General features: G+C 37.7%; 1 protein-coding gene and 1 pseudogene across 2 annotated transcripts; one reads left to right on the forward strand and one right to left on the reverse strand.

The window, feature by feature from the left end:
• Positions 1 to 505: 505 nt before the first annotated feature.
• LOC140003888 (protein NEDD1-like) lies at positions 506 to 7,028 on the forward strand. Of its 2 annotated transcripts, none has more exons than XM_072073879.1 (10): positions 506 to 951; positions 1,074 to 1,186; positions 1,844 to 2,104; positions 2,233 to 2,337; positions 2,666 to 2,731; positions 2,823 to 3,044; positions 4,018 to 4,581; positions 5,497 to 6,114; positions 6,385 to 6,564; positions 6,640 to 7,028. In XM_072073879.1, the coding sequence occupies exons 1-10, from the start codon at positions 795 to 797 to the stop codon at positions 6,745 to 6,747; spliced, it is 2,394 nt and encodes a 797-aa protein (XP_071929980.1). In that variant the 5' UTR covers positions 506 to 794; the 3' UTR covers positions 6,748 to 7,028. The 2 variants fall into 2 exon arrangements, with proteins under 2 accessions (XP_071929980.1, XP_027110912.1); XM_027255111.2 differs by having other exon boundaries at positions 4,021 to 4,581.
• Positions 7,029 to 13,102: 6,074 nt separating this feature from the next.
• On the reverse strand, positions 13,103 to 15,902 carry LOC113733452 (protein NRT1/ PTR FAMILY 5.6-like; annotated as a pseudogene).
• Between the last annotated feature and the right edge of the window lie 132 nt (positions 15,903 to 16,034).

The following is a 16,034-nucleotide window of genomic DNA, read 5'->3' on the forward strand; positions in this document are numbered from 1 at the left end:
TTTATCTACAGTGAAAAAAATTTAAATGTGGTGTCAAAATACTGGTGGTACCAAAATATTCTTTTGATTTAGTATGATCTGTGTGCCTCTAGTTCCTAACATAAATTTTTTTAGACTCTTCCTTTTTTCTAGTCTAGAATTGAATAGGTTATATAATAATTATTGTCTAAAAAAAAAAAGACTGACACCTTCCCCTGTTGTTCAGGATAGAATAGGTTATCGTTTCGAAAGAAAAAAATAAAAAGGACCGACGCTCAGATATCTAGGAAGAGACAAGAAAATATCGGCTAAGTTTGGATAGCAAATTTTTTCAAAAAAATTTTTCGTTTACATTATTAACACGTTTTTCAATACACTTTTTTTATCTCTGATACATCACATTATAAAAAGTGTTACAGTAATTATTTCAAAAAATTATTTAGAATAATGCTCTCACATACCGATTTCTTCTTCGTCTGTTAATTTTCTTAACCATTTGGCATTTAAACGACTTTACTTGCGAGAACGCCCACTTTGTTGGCCCAAACTTTTTTGAATTTCCATCTCTCTCTCTCTCTCTCTCTCTCTCTCTCTCTTCTCAGTAGGGTTTCAAAATCAAATTGCCAAAAGCAGCAAACTGAAATGATCATCCCCACCCACTCTCCACCCTTCCCACCACCACTTCCTCCTCTTTTTTCCCTTCTCAAATAAATTTTCTGAAGTTCCATTTTTCGAATTATCCGCCCCATGAAGTAAGTAAGAAATTTGCTTTTATCTGTCTGAACCACCAGAAGAGGACAAGCGCTAAACGCCTCATGAATACGACGGATTCAATAAAAATTCTCTTGGCCGCCAGCGGCGGAGACACCGTCAAGCTCTTTGACGTCTCGGTGGAGCCTCGAGATCCCTGCATTCTCAGCTATGCTCCTTCTCCAGGCTTCCAGGTCAACTCTATCAAGTGGAACCACACCAGTGAGTAGTACTAGTACTGGACTCGTTACTTTTCGCACATTTTTCCTGGGATTTCATTATTGTGAGCTTTTTTTCACCATTTAAAATGACGGGACTGATTGAAATTGGATATCTCTTGGTAGATTTGGTGGTGGCCAGTGCTGGAGATGATAAGAAAATTTCTCTGTATAGAAAAAATGGGCAGAACTTGGGGACTATTCCACTGGCAGGTACCGATAGTGGCGACAATATTGAGGTACATTTTAATTCTCTTTGCTCCTTTTTTTTTTTTGGCAGTTTCCCTTGGGGTTAGATTTAGCGGTTAAGGGAAAAGCTTTCTGGGTTTAGTATCTCTTTGGTGGTAATTTTCAATGGAATTTCCCCTTCAATGATTCTGCCCCTTTTTCGTTCTATCTGGAGAGGGGCAGCCATCTGTAATTGGATATCACGTTCATTTCTAAAATCTGAGATTCAGTTTGTTGAATTTATTAAATTATCATTCTGAGGATCTTGTTCTAGAAACCTGTGCCGTGCCCTTTTGAAGATTAAAGTTACGTTTCCAATCAAAATATATGAGACTGATGAATGTAATGGTAAAGAGTTCTACTGTAGTTCACTAAAAGCTAACTATTGTTCCCTGTAACTCTAAGCTCTGGCAAGATATTCGTAGCAATGGAAGCTCCCTGGTGTTGCGAAATTTTGTGGTAGTGCAGGATTGGCAGTACTGTGTTGTATGAGAAATTTTCCCTTTCTGTTGATCATAGTAGTGATGGATGAATTATACTATATACTGGACAAGTGATGCTGCCTCTCTTAGTTAACAAAAATGCAGAGGATACTCTGGCTTGAGATTATTTCTATTTGTTATTCCAAAGGTTTTTGAAAATTTTCAATTTGTCATTCTATGTCGCAGGAGAGCATATCCACCATAAATTTTAGCAATAAAGCTTCTAGATATATTTGTTCTGGAGGCAGTGGTCAAGTTGTTAGAATATGGGATTTGCAGCGCAAACGTTGCATCAAATGGTTGAAAGGTCATTCTGATACCATAACTGGTGTAATCTACAACTGTAAAGATGAGCACTTAGCTTCTATAAGTCTTAATGGTGATCTTATGCTTCACAATCTTGCTTCTGGTGCAAAGGCTGCTGAACTAAAGGATCCAAATGAACAGGTTATTCTCTGATTCAAGTCGTAATTTACTATGAAGCTGGTGAAAGTTAAATATACACTTTGGATCCTTGCATGCATGTACTTTTATTTTCTAATTTTGTAGATTCTCTTTGATAATTTCAAAACCAGGTTCTGAGAGTGCTTGATTATTCTAGGATAAGCAGGCACCTTTTGGTTACAGCTGGTGATGATGGGTCTATCCACCTCTGGGATACCACTGGTCGCAGTCCCAAGGTGTGTTGTATAAACAATTAAATGATGAACTTTTATGGTTGCTTTTATGCTAATGTTCTGGTTCTGTTTTATATTGTATTCAAAGAAAATGAATAATCTGCTTTTGTTCTTGGCTGGTTTGATACTTTCATTGTCACTAGCCATGATCTAATAGCATGAAAGAATTCTGCAAATTGCAATGCTCATATTTTAGCCTTTTCCCGGATATTACTCTCTCTCTCTCCCCTCCCATCCCCCAAAAAAAAAAAAACCGATGTGGACTTCTCCACACACACACACATAAAATATTTACCTCTATCTGACACGAGCTCTTTGTTGGTTATCACAGGTCTCCTGGTTAAAGCAACATTCTGCACCTACTTCTGGTGTCAGTTTCTCACCATCAAATGATAAGGTACCTTCTCATGATGCTTGTTTGTATATGTCATAGCTAGATATAGCTCTAATCTTTTCTGTGCTTAAGATATTCTGATTTATCTTGACAGATAATTGCTACTGTTGGTTTGGATAAGAAGTTGTATGTATTTGACTCGGGTTCTAGGAGACCTTCATTTTGCATTCCCTACGAGGCACCTTTTTCTTCCCTGTCATTCACTGATGATGGATTAACACTGGCAGCTGGAACAAGCAATGGCAGGGTAGTTTTTTATGACGTTCGTGGAAAACCACAACCTTTGACAGTTCTTCGTGCTTATGGCAATTCAGAGGTAATTTCTTTTTGAACTTTTTCTTTTGGATGTCCAATCTACTAGTTCAGAGAGTCTGTTTAATGTGTGGTTTATTTTGCATTCGGTCACCAAAGATACTTTGCATCTTTCTTGTTTTGCTTGAGGTGGTCTTTTTCCACAATACAAGGTCTGGCTCACGTAATCATTATTCCTCTTTGGGCTCATTGCCCCACCAATGCAGCCTTATCTTACGCCTCAAAAGAGAAATTTTGAAGAAAAAGAGAATTGGGTTTTGCTTCTTACTGCTGAATGACAACTGAATGTTGGATAATCAAATCTGTGTAGACATGTATCACTAGCAATATATTCTACCAAATTGGAGGCATTTCAGTTTATCAACATTGAGGTTTGTTTGTAGGTCTGTAGTTCTTCTCAAGATGGTTCTGCTGATCCTGCTTTAGTTATCAAATGCCCCCTAAGAATGAATGCCAGACCAACTTTTAAGATCCTGATGATATTGCAGATAGGGATATTGCTAAAAGTAGTTAAAATAGGAATTGAATAAAGAATTAGAATGCAATGGAACTATGGGACTGTATGAGGATCAGCCTGTGCCTCATCTTTGCAAGTAGTATTGGCAGAGAGAATCTTGACCAAAGCATTTATTAGTTTTGTTATCCAAAGAAAATCCAAATGATCCATCTTAGACTAATGTTTTAACACTACTTCGCTTCATTTGGGATGTTAATGACGTGGTGAAACATTATAACCATCGCTAATCAGTGATTATTGTCTGGAAATACTAAGCTTAACTGGCACATGCAATACACTAATGCATAATGGCAAGCTTATGTAGTGAACAAACATTAACTGGCACATTTACAGAAGTGTTGGGTGATTAGATCCGGGCATGTGGTTCAACTATATTATCATCATATACATGCATGCTGCTATAACTTTCCTATATGGTGTTTATCTAAGTTTTCATTGACAAGAGGTGATTTTTTCCCAGCAGGCTGTCACAAGTCTATGTTGGCAAAGATCAAAACCTGTAATTGTAAATGAAAGCAACTGCACTACTGAATCTGCACTTCTGGGGGGTGCTGTTGAGGACTCAATTCTTATGCCCGATCCACTTCCTTCTGCATCTACAGGAACTTCAGTCTCAACCACAGCTTCAGTGCCTCGAAATTCTGGTCGTTTGGGTACTTTAACAGACTCATTTTCCTTTCTGTCGGGCAGTGGTGCATCTACATCAAGTACACCTGATATATCCACAGCAGACGAAACACCGCTCAGAAGCAGCTTATGGACAGGGGGAAATTTGGCAAGATTGCATGCACCTCGTAGTTATAATATCAAGGATGATATGGAGGTCTTTTCTCCGCTTGTGGAAGTACAGCCTATTACTCCTTCACTTGATAAATTCTGGGACGAAAATGAGGGTATGAAAAAGGATCGTGATAAGAAACCATCTTTGGTCTTTCCATCTTCGAAGAGAATCCCTTTTTGTGAGGATGGGGGTGGTGATATGCATCCAATATCTGACTGGAAATCTTCTTCAATTTCCAAGCAGGTTTGCCTTTGATACTAGAGACAATTTTTTTCCCGCTTGATTTCAGTTCTGTGATCAGGAATTCTCAATAAACTGTGCTTTATGTTTGAGTTGTTATGTAAGACATCTGTTTCTCATAAGTTGTTCCAATGTCGTTGAAACTTGGAAGGATACTAAGATCCACAATCAAGTTCTCTCTCTCTCCCTCCCCCTCCCTCCTTGGTTCATCGGTTTAGGGTAAACTAAAAGTAATCTCTGTACAAAAAATGCTGTTAGGCTACTGGTTGAGAGTTGATGACCATCTATTACAGGTTTTTGTCATTATCTAAGCTGAGGTTAGAAACTTGGCATTACTATGAACGTACCAATTGTATAAGCATCAGTTATCGTTGATTTACACTTTGTTGATGCACATTTACTCTTTAGGGTATAAAACAATTACATTCTGAAATAAAAGTTTTTTTAATGGGATGATTTACTACCTGACATTGAAGGAATCTAGTTTCCAACCTTGTTGATTGATTTGATTTATTTAGACATTGGAAACTTAAAGTCATAAATGATATTGGTCTTGATGCTGCTGAATTTGTTTTCTCTTGTACAGCATTGTTTTCAAAGTTCAAACCTATGAATTACCATATACACGAGCTCTGGGCATTTTTTATGTTTCTGAAAGCAAAATAGCAGTTTTTGTCACTCTCTCTTTGGGGCAGGGGGCTTGGGGGGTGTTGAGGTGGAGGATAAACTCCTCCTAAATCATGTTGCTTCATATGACTGCTAAAATCAGTAAATAGTTGTTCCAACATGTTTGACTAACAATTGGAATAAAATGCATCCCATTGCCTCCCAGATTTATGTATTTTGACTATCTGTTTTAAGCACATTTGATAACTGGGGAATTGAGCATGGTGATTTGATGTTCTTGCCATCTTGTAGGATGATGCCTATTCCACCTTCGCTCAGTTTGCGTCTACCCCTACTGCATCTTCCAGGAGTACTGATGCTTCATCAATTACTCCTCCAGAAGCTTGGGGTGGTGAGAAGATTTCAGATAAACTCAGTCAACTCCGTCAATCAGTTAATATGCCTTCACGTTTTGCAACACTGAATTCTAGCAATGTGACATCAAGATCAATGTTTTCTGGATTACAAGATGTTACTTTAACCACAAGCCAGACTATGGGCTCTTTAATAAGCTCGAGTCTAGGCTTGGCAAACTTGCGTGTTAGAGAAACCTCCACTCAAGAGGCTTCATTTGGATCTTCTGAACATGTTTCCTATACTTCATCGTCTCTTACTCAAGCTATGAGAAGCAGTATAAGTCAGGCTAGCCTTGATTCTCTTGGTCCTTCATTGTCCCTTCCACGAAGGTTTTCTAGTTATGCAGAAAGGATAAGCACTGCTCCATCATTTACAGATGGAACATCTCTTTCAGTGGGTTCTCCAAAAACCAAGAAAACAGGAGCTGAAACAAGGGAAGAGCTTGTGAATAGCTGGTTGGCGAGGTCTGACAAATTATCGACGTCAGAAGCTGGGGTTCTTCCGGCTATGAATGTATGAATGATTAGACTGATTTATGCTTTCTGATTTTAGTTTTGCTCCATGAATTATGGGTTAAAGAATCATTATGTCATTCTCCCCAAATTGCTTTTCCAGAGAGTGACTGCTCCCTTCATTGCCCTTTAAATGGGTTACATCAGTAAAGTAGTTCCCAGTTTGAAATTTAAGCTGCTTGACTAGTTTTTAATTGACAAAACTTAGTACATCTTTCTATTCTATATTTCCTCTTCATATTTTCACAGTTAACCTTTAATCTTGCGGCAGGGTGGGGTTTTGCAATCATTGAGGCCGACAGCGCAGCCGGACTCACAGCAGGGAAGTTCATTTACGCTGCAGCTGTTTCAACGTACCCTTGAAGAGACTCTTTCTTCGTTTCAGAAATCCATTCATGAAGATATGAGAAATCTTCATATAGAAATTTTAAGACAATTTCATATGCAGGAGGTGGGTTTTAGTGCGAGTCTTGGTTATTGCGTTTTCTTGGCTGGCTGTTAACTAATTGTTGGGAATTTCCGGCAGGTGGAAACATCAAGTGTGATGAGGTTGATCCTGGAAAACCAGGCAGAGCTTATGAAAGAAGTTCAATCACTTAGGAAGGAAACACAGCAACTTCGGCAATTATTATGATCACCAGAAAACTTCTTTTTGGTCATTTCTGGTGAAAATATCTCGACTCGCTGCCGTTGTAAGTTACTTTATTCGGTTTTCACATGTGGCAATGTTGTCTTAATAGCAGGAATAGGGTTTTACGTAGACGGTCAGGTATTATTGTGGGTTTTTTCGTTGGGCCAAGGCCTTGTGAATTGTAATGGGGTTACGGGTTGTACGGCGGGATTTGTTGGGGAAAAGATTTACTTGGGAAGAGCTCCCAAGAGTAAATGGCAATTTATACTCGCTTTCGTCGTGTACAGTTGTGCTTCAACGATTTCATTTTAAACTTCCATCCGAAAAACGTTTGTGCAGACAATGTGATCAATTAGCGTCGGATTTCATAGACGTTTGAGGTCTGCAAGGGGATGGATCGGTTTCCAGCATGATTTATTATGGAATATATGATAATAGTTTCAGTTTGAACCTACATCTTCTGTCTCTGTCGTGCTTCTTTTGATACCAAACAAAGCGTAGTTGCGTATCACGAGTTTCTTTACATTGCACAGGGCCAAAGTTCCATGTGTAGAACGCATGGTAGTTGAATTTTTGTATGTACACTTGGAAGTTGAATTTTTGTATGTACGGGTATTTTCTTGAAGGCAAGAAATTTGTAGCACTCCAAATCGTTACTCGAAATTATACATACTACGGCAGGAAGTTATAGCCCTATTAACGCCAGGGGTCTTAGTTGGGTTCTCGTTAGCTTGAGGTGAGGATGGTCATTTCGGCTTATGGAGTACCTCCTGAAGTGCCACCTCGGCCCTGACCTGTCGGGTTGATATCCACCTCATTATCACTTCGGCTAAACGCCTGAGTATCCGAGAACTGTGGAAAGGTTCGGTGTGACCCCTGATACATCTGACACCTGAAAGAAAGCTGCTCTGATATGCTGCCTGAACTTGACAGATGTCCCATCACGTCTCTTCATAGAGATCGGTCAAGTCCACCGGATGCACTGACCATCTCAGATCTTTAGGGACCCGTGCAGGCAGTCCCTCTCTCCTATTCTTTCCCTATAAATTCTCAACATTTCTACTGAGAAGAGGGATGACCAATTTCTGGAAAAAACCACTCTGACTTCACCCATTACTTCCTTACTACTCTGCAACCGAACTGACTTAAGTTTCGGAGGTATACCAGGGGATTCAGACCCCTCATAACTTTAGCAGGTGACTTAGCCGCGATGACCGCCACGACCAGAACTTTTCTCCAGTTCGAAGGGCTCACCTCAGCAGGACAGAAATCACCTCTTCATGAGGCAAAATAGATTGTGGAAAATTATAAGTATTGAATTAGTTGTTGGGAAAGTTTTTACGAGTTGTACTAAAAAATAAGGGTGTTAAAAGGGTTGGGTACTTAAACTCGTAGCTAACTTTGTGATCCGAACTGGTTCTATCAATTCGACACATTTGAATCGTGATCAGTCTAGGATCAAAGGGAACTCCAATATCTGGTTACCTTGCGAAGCAGTGTGAAGAGTACGCCGAGATCACGATCTGAACAAAGCACCTGCTGAGGTTTCGAACTGACCTGCAATGGGCCAAATAGCGGGACTAGCTTTCCATTGTGATTCCAACGCTCTAGTCAGTTTAGGGATAAAAGAGAATAGATAAAGTAATAGTATTGTGAAGCGTACCTTTTCTGATCCTTTCATTCATTATTTATAGTCATTTGGAATAGTTATGTGCGAGTCCGAAGTTATCCCTCTACCCTTAGTAGTTATCCCGTTCTTAAATATGAGTCCTACTAGATCACGAGAGGTGGAATTCCTCTTGAACTCTACCTTGGGCCTTATCCCGGCGGATCAGGAGTCCTTAGTCAGTTCAGCCTCTAGAAGATTCGTGGTTGAAGGCCAAATAGACTCGTCAACAAGGCCGAACTGACACGTGTCCGTAGAGAATTGGCCCTCCTATACAGTAGGTACTCGATATGTTACCAATTTAAAAAAAAAAAATCAAAATTTTCATCATTGAGAATTAAAAAAACACTTAAAAGTCTAAAAAAATTTATTTAAATTTAATTCATTATTTGTTAAGAGGGATCACATAACCATCAATGCTCACATATTCATAGTAAATAAGTTTTTAAATAACACTTATCCTCAACAACAAAAAAATAAATATATTACATAATTAACAAGGAGATCTTGATCTAGTAACTAAGGTCGAGCCTTTAGGACTTAGAGTTTTCATGTACTGATTCTTGAATATCCGCCATGGCCAAATATTCATGTGTGACTTTCTCAAATTTTACACTTGTGATGCATGTTCCTTCTATTTCTCGAAACAAAACTTGTAACATTGTAATGCCTGTTGTATTAGATTAATCTTTCATCAGTGGAGACAGAATAAATCACGGCGAATTTCTTAGTATATTGCCAATTTTGAAAAAGTTCACAAAATTGGGGGTATTCGGGGTGGGATGCTGAGTAAGGTGTCGCCGCACTTGAGAGTTGAGTCTACTAATAAAAATATTTTTAATTTTTATTTATTTTAATTTCATGTATTTTGGGTCAGTTTTTGTAAAAAAAAAAAAAAGGAATGTTAAGTAATTGCTTCGCCGCTCATCAGATGAGCGGCGAAAAAGAATGTTGGTCAAATTGCTTCGCCGCTCAATTGATGAGCGGCGAAGCTTTTGTCCTTATGTTCTAGTTTTTTTACTTTTTTTTTTCGAAGCATTCTTCCTACCTTTTTATTGTTTCATATGTAATTTTTAATATGTAATTTTTAATAAGTGTGGCCGCTCATTCTAATTTATTTTTTTTACAAAGCATTCTGCCTACCTTTTATTATTTCATATGTAATTTTTAATAAGTTATTTAATGTTTAATAAAGGCAGCGCGACCAAGTTTTTTCCTGCCCTTTTTACGTAACCCTTAAATAGGTGTAATTAGAATTTTACGTTTTACATGAAATACTAATTTTCAAATTACAGTATATCACTTTTTTAATTAAAATTCTTAAATCATATTATTAAAATTCTATTATAAACCAAAATTATAAAAATTTAAAATATGATATTAGAATAATGTGAAATTTATAAATTAACATGATAATCGAGTATGCTATTAAATTACTAATAAAATTTACTTAAGTCATATTTTTAAATTTTATAATATTATTATCGCAATTAATAATGATAAATAATACAATATATTGGGAGGTTGTGTTATATTAAGTCATATTAATAATACAATATTAAGTCATATTATTGTATTGTTTATGGTTGTGTTATATTAAGTCATATTATTGTATTATTTATCATTATTGATTGCGATAATAATATTATAAAATTTAAAAATATGACTTAAGTAAATTTTATTAGTAATTTAATAGCATACTCGATTATCATGTTAATTTATAAATTTCTCATTATTCTAATATCATATTTTAAATTTTTGATAATTTTGGTTTATAATAGAATTTTAGTAATATGATTTAAGAATTTTAATTTAAAAGTATTACACTGTAATTTGAAAATTAGTATTTCATGTAAAACGTAAAATCCTAATTACGCCTATTTAAGGTTACATAAAAACGTCAGGAAAACACCTGGTCCCTCTGTCTTTTATTAAACATTAAATAACTTATTAAAAATTACATATAAAATAATAATGGGTAGGTAGAATGCTTCGTAAAAAAAAAATAAACTAGAATGAGTGGTGACACTTATTAAAATTTACATATGAAATAATAAATAACTTATTACATTTATTACATATGAAATTAAATATTAAATAACTTATTAAAAATTACATATGAAATAATAAAAGTTAGTATGAAATAATAAAAGTTAGGAAGAATGCTTCGAAAAAGAAAAAAAAAAGGGACAAAAGCTTAGCCGCTCATCTGATTAGCGGCGAAGCAATTTGACCTCCACAGTCCCATCAACCAATTCCATTAGCGAATAAGGACAAAAGCTTAGCCGCTCATCAGATGAGCGGCGAAGCAATTTGACCAATATTCCTTCTCCGCTCATTTCATGTGCAGCAAAGGGGTTTAAACAAAAAAAAGGGACCCAAAATACATGAAACCAAAATAAATGAGAATTAAAAGGGTTTTTATTAGTAGCCTCTATTCTCACTTGCGGCGACCCCTTAATTAGCAAGCCCCCTGGATGACCCAATTTTCTGAGCTTTTTCAAATTTAACAATATTCTAAGAAATTCGCCAATAAATCACCCATAATGAATACATTTATAGTCTATTTTGAATTCAACACACTTTTATTCCGGGGAAGCGTGCCATAAATGTTTTCAGCTGTATGTGCATCATATGGAAAGTAATAATTATATTAATTGGATTTTCCAAATCCCATGAACAAAATAGTTAGTGAACATTAATGGCAGCTACTTTTTCCTAGTATAAATAAGGGTTTGGGCTATGCGATCAGATGTCAAGCATTACTAAGAGAGAAACAAAATGGAGGCCAAGAAGATGGGTGTTGCTCTGATGATGCTGTTATTTTTCACCGTGGCAATGGCGGCCTCAAACAAAGGCGAAGATCCAATTACTGGGGTCTTTGCCAACAACCTTTGTCGTCGCTTATGTGCCCTTTCTTGTGTGGATGAAGTTGGAATCACGAATTTTGACTGCGCCGCGAAATGTGATCAGGTTTGCGATTCGAGCCCCGCCCCTGCTGATGCACCGTCAATCGCAGATCCATCCGAGACGGAAATGATGTAGAGAATTGATCTCGACCTTTATTTCATGTGTCAACTCCTCTAGTCTTGTACTAAGAGAAAAGATAAATGGAGCAATACTATTTATAATTTATTTGATACATTCTTGATCTATTGCTTCAAAGTTTTTTTTCAAAAAGAAAAAGCCCAAAAAAAAGTGTCGATTGTTCGTTGGGTCATTTGGTATCCTTCCCGATCTCCTGTCTCTGATGCTTTTATGTTGCTAGATATAAAGTGGGATGTCTTGAATCTAGTTTGGAGTTGCTAGCCGCTAGAACAATGAGAATGGGACAAACCAAATTGAAATTCGGAAACCGGGTGAATGTGAAAACAGGGGTTAGTAAACGATTTGCTGATTGGTATAAGAATTCGAGGAAATCAACTTTTGGTTACACAACCGAACGGGCGTCTGACCGCAAAGCTAGTCCGAGAGTTGGATTAGAAGGTCAAATAGGAACCAACCATTTTGCATGACTCGCACAAACATCCTCCCAATGTTTTGAGGCCTAATATCCTGGTACGGCTGGCCCCAAAACCCGTCAAATAAAAAGCAAGCCTTAACACCCTTTTTTTTTCTTTTTTTTGAGATTTGAAATGCAAAATTTTTTACTTATACTTTTTTTCCATAGGCCTGTTAATGGTCTGGTTTTAGACTCGAACCCGACTCAAATCCTCTATTTTTTCTTAGGTACGAATATAAATATAATTTCATTTGTCTGACCCAAACTCGAATTCGTTTTTCCTAATAAAAAAGCTAATTGTATGCGGAATATTGAATTTCAACTCCTATGCTACCCGTTTTTCCTCATAGGCTTGTCAACGACTTGGGTTTAGACCCAAACCCAACTTGAATCCGCTATTTGTTTTCACTATTTGTTTCCATAGTACGATTATAGATATAATTACATTTGTCCAACTCGGAATCAGATCCAAACCTGTTTTTTCTAATTAAAAAAACAGGTCGAATACGAAATATTGAATTTATATCCCTATCCTACCCAAATCCGTTTGAATGAATTAATAGTTATAAAATATATATACATATTGGATTATATATATACATATTAATAATTAAAAAATATATGTACATATCAATATATAATTTTGGGTACGGGAATACTCAGCCCGTATCTGAACCCAACCGGATTGGGATTTGGAAGATCAAATATAAGATCCGTGGAATATACGAGTCAAATCCGAAACAAGTACAAATAAATGGGTCCAAGTCCTGAATATTCAATTCTGAACCGAACCTGACATGTTGACAATGTTGACAGGTATACTCGGCCAACCCTCCCCCCGGGCGCCGCCAACCCCCCCCCCCCCCCCCCCCCCGGGCGCCTTAACCTTCTTAGCCTTATATACCAAAGGCGCCTTATATACCAAAGGCGCCTCATATACCAAAGGCACATTAAAGACTCGAGTGAAGGAAGAATTTTGACTAACAAAGGTAGCTTAAAATTTGAGAGCGGTTAGCAAAGCTGGAGAAGAGAATCACAACACAGCTTGGCTTTTTGCTTATATGCTCTGGAGGGATTTTACTTAATTCATACCTCTAAATTTAGTCAGTTTTTAGAGGGGGCATTGGTATTCTAAAATTTGAAAAGCTTTATTGGTCCTGCAATAATGACAAAGGCCGTACAAATTGTGGCTATGCAACTGAAACTGTTCCATCACCCCCCTGACAATCTGCAACAGTCACATTTCCTTTTATGATTTTGTAGGAATGCCTCCTAGCAAAGAAGATATAGAGACATAGATTTAGACCAGCCATGGCTGTTAATAGCCAGTAAAACTTATCCAAACGACTGCTATTCAAGTCCTTGCTGAGCCAACTAACCCCAGATTTCTGTGTCACGTGCGCTACAATAGTTATCAGGAAGCTGCTGATGAATTGTGATACTCCCATCGCACTCAAAAAGAATGCCAGACCTAAACTCCTCATTGAGTCTGGAACTTGTTCATAAAAGTACTCCTGCAAACCAACAAGAGAGAAGGCGTCTCCACTGGCCAAAATCATGATCTGAGGAGCCAGCCAAAATACACTCATGCGGGCTGACTCCCCTGCTTTTCCTTGGAGTACAGCTTCTGTTTCGGCCATTCTTAGCCTCCTACTTTCTACTAATGCTGCAATTGCCATTCCTAAGACTGGAAAGACCATCCCTACGCCTATTCTCTGAAGGATTTTTATGCCACGCTCGTTGCCTCTGGCTCTTCTTAGAACTGGAACTAGGATCTTCTCGTAGGATGTAATTGTGAGTAACATAGTCAGTGCACCAAGAAATCCCACAGTAGCAGGTGGAATTTCAAATTTGCTGCCTATTTTTCTGTCCATTGCGCTGCTTTGCTTAACGAATAGTGTTACAGCCGGAGAATTACAAACGCCGAATATTAAGGAAGTGAACCATATTGGAAACATATTCATTATAAGCTTGGTCTCCTCAACCATAGTAACTGTAACTAATCTCCATGGAATTATGCTTCCTCTGTTGCAACTGCATGTCATTATCTTCAAATATTGCAGCTTTGTCAAGAAATCTGAGGACCAAAGTACAGCAGAACGAAATTAAGGCTTGTCATTCGGCAAGCACTGGAATGCAAATAATCACTTTTAACTTCTCCTTACCTGAGACTACTCGTGTGACATAGTAACCTTCCTTTAATGTGTTCAGATCTCGGAACTTCATATAATAAATCAGGGTTTGAAGGATGCGGTAGATTTCTCTTGATTATTGCTGCAACCAGAACCTGATACATTGGCATCAACGGGCTGCCCTCTGGCACCCGATATCGATAAAATGGCTTGCCGAGATAGAAAACTATGAAGCCTATGGCCATACTAAGAGTCAAAACTAGACTTGCGACACCCCAGCCAACATGATCTTGCACATAAACAATGACTGTCAAACTTAGCAAGACCCCAGAACAAAGTACAAAATTCCACCAGTTAAAAAATGACATTTTCTGCTTTCTTTCCTCTAAGTGATTATCATCAAACTGATCCGCTCCAAAGCTTTCTAAACTAGGCTTGAATCCTCCGGTTCCTAAGGAGAGAGAGTATAGTGCGATGAAGAAGGCCATTTCATGAACTTTTCTGGGATGGCCACAGTTGTCAATATTGCATGGCTTTATGCTGGGGATGAGTTCAGACATTGTTAGGAGGCTCAAACCCTGTAATCCAAGTCAATTAACTTTGCAGCTAAGTTGGCAATCTGGATTCCACGTATGACTATATATGGCTTTATCAAACCAAAGTTGACCCAAATGAAAAAAAAAAAATTTACCAAGAGATAAATGATGGAAGAAAGCAGGATCATAAAGAATCGGCCAAGATATGCATCTGCCAGAAACGCTCCGAATAAAGGCATCAATGTTGTGGCTCCCGTCCAATAGTTGACATTCTTCACTGCAGTTTTGAGATCCTGATGTAGCACCTCTGTTAGGTAGATGACAAGGTTCATTGCTATTGCGAAGTATGCCAGTCTTTCACTGAACTCAATCGCTTTGCGATGCCAATGCGTGAGCAAGATTTTTTTTTTTTTTTTTGGCCAACGAGACAACCAAAATTAGTGATTTAACTAATAAAAGTAACAAGATAAAAAAGAGAGGTTACATTCAGTTGAAGAACCATTTTTGAATCATGGAATGAGTAATTTTTAATGTCGAAGCTTTACATCCAAATTCGAGTTACCAATTATTGCTACCGTACATCTTGTACCGTAGAGTTTCCAATTAGCCCAAATCACACCAACCACAGACTAGCGAAGACTATTTGATGCATATCAAGCCCCACTTTCATCTTAGGAGTAGCAAGTACATCAGTCCTTAGAATTCAAGAAAATGAATGCATGCACCTTTTATATTGTTGTCTACTTCTATTGAAATGTGAAAGGACATACTTAATATTTTAACCTGCAAAACGTCCAAAAATAAAAATTAGGGGCACGTATCAATTATGTGTAAACATTGGGGGGTCAAAGTGGGATTAGTCCAAACGGAGGAGGAAAAGTAGGAGCTTTTGGGGAGAATTTATGGTTTTAAGCCAGGAAAAATGATTTTCAAAAACGACGAAATAACTGTTGTGCGGAGACTTCTTTATCTTTTGTTACTCAACAACCGAGAAAAAGGACCAAATTGAGGCCACGTAGAAGCAAGCAGCGACGAATTAAAACACCAAAAAAGCATACGTACATTAGTGTCGTAAGAAAAAGAAATGCCAATGAAGGCCTTACAAATGATGAAGATGGAAGCTTTCCATGCACCCGTTGAACTTCGTAATGGGACGTTTCCTTTATGATCTATGGATGAATCATGTACCCGCTTGTAGTCTTGATCATCAGCTGGTTTTGTTTCACCGTTGCTCGTCTTCTGGATTTCTTGCTCCATATCCGTTTTGACTGAACTCATCACAATGGTCAAAGGCCACCAAACTTTAGAGTAGGAATTCTTGAATTGGGAATCCCGCTATTGGGCGTGGACATCTCAGCTTGTAACGAGTTTTTATATGAACTCTCTACGTTTCTACTTCACATGTTAGGTTTGGTTTTTTATTACTTGTCTAGGCAAAAGTTTGGAAACAGAAA

The sequence above is a fragment of the Coffea arabica genome, chromosome 2c (assembly GCF_036785885.1).
Source record: "Coffea arabica cultivar ET-39 chromosome 2c, Coffea Arabica ET-39 HiFi, whole genome shotgun sequence".
NCBI classification, from domain to species: Eukaryota; Viridiplantae; Streptophyta; class Magnoliopsida; order Gentianales; family Rubiaceae; genus Coffea; species Coffea arabica.

Coding starts and splice junctions, on each gene's coding strand:
- LOC140003888 (XM_072073879.1), top strand. CDS start 795: ATGAATACGACGGATTCAATAAAAATTCTCTTGGCCGCCAGCGGCGGA. Junction 1,187..1,843: donor ATAGTGGCGACAATATTGAG/GTACATTTTAAT, acceptor TCTATGTCGCAG/GAGAGCATATCCACCATAAA. Junction 2,105..2,232: donor TAAAGGATCCAAATGAACAG/GTTATTCTCTGA, acceptor TTTCAAAACCAG/GTTCTGAGAGTGCTTGATTA.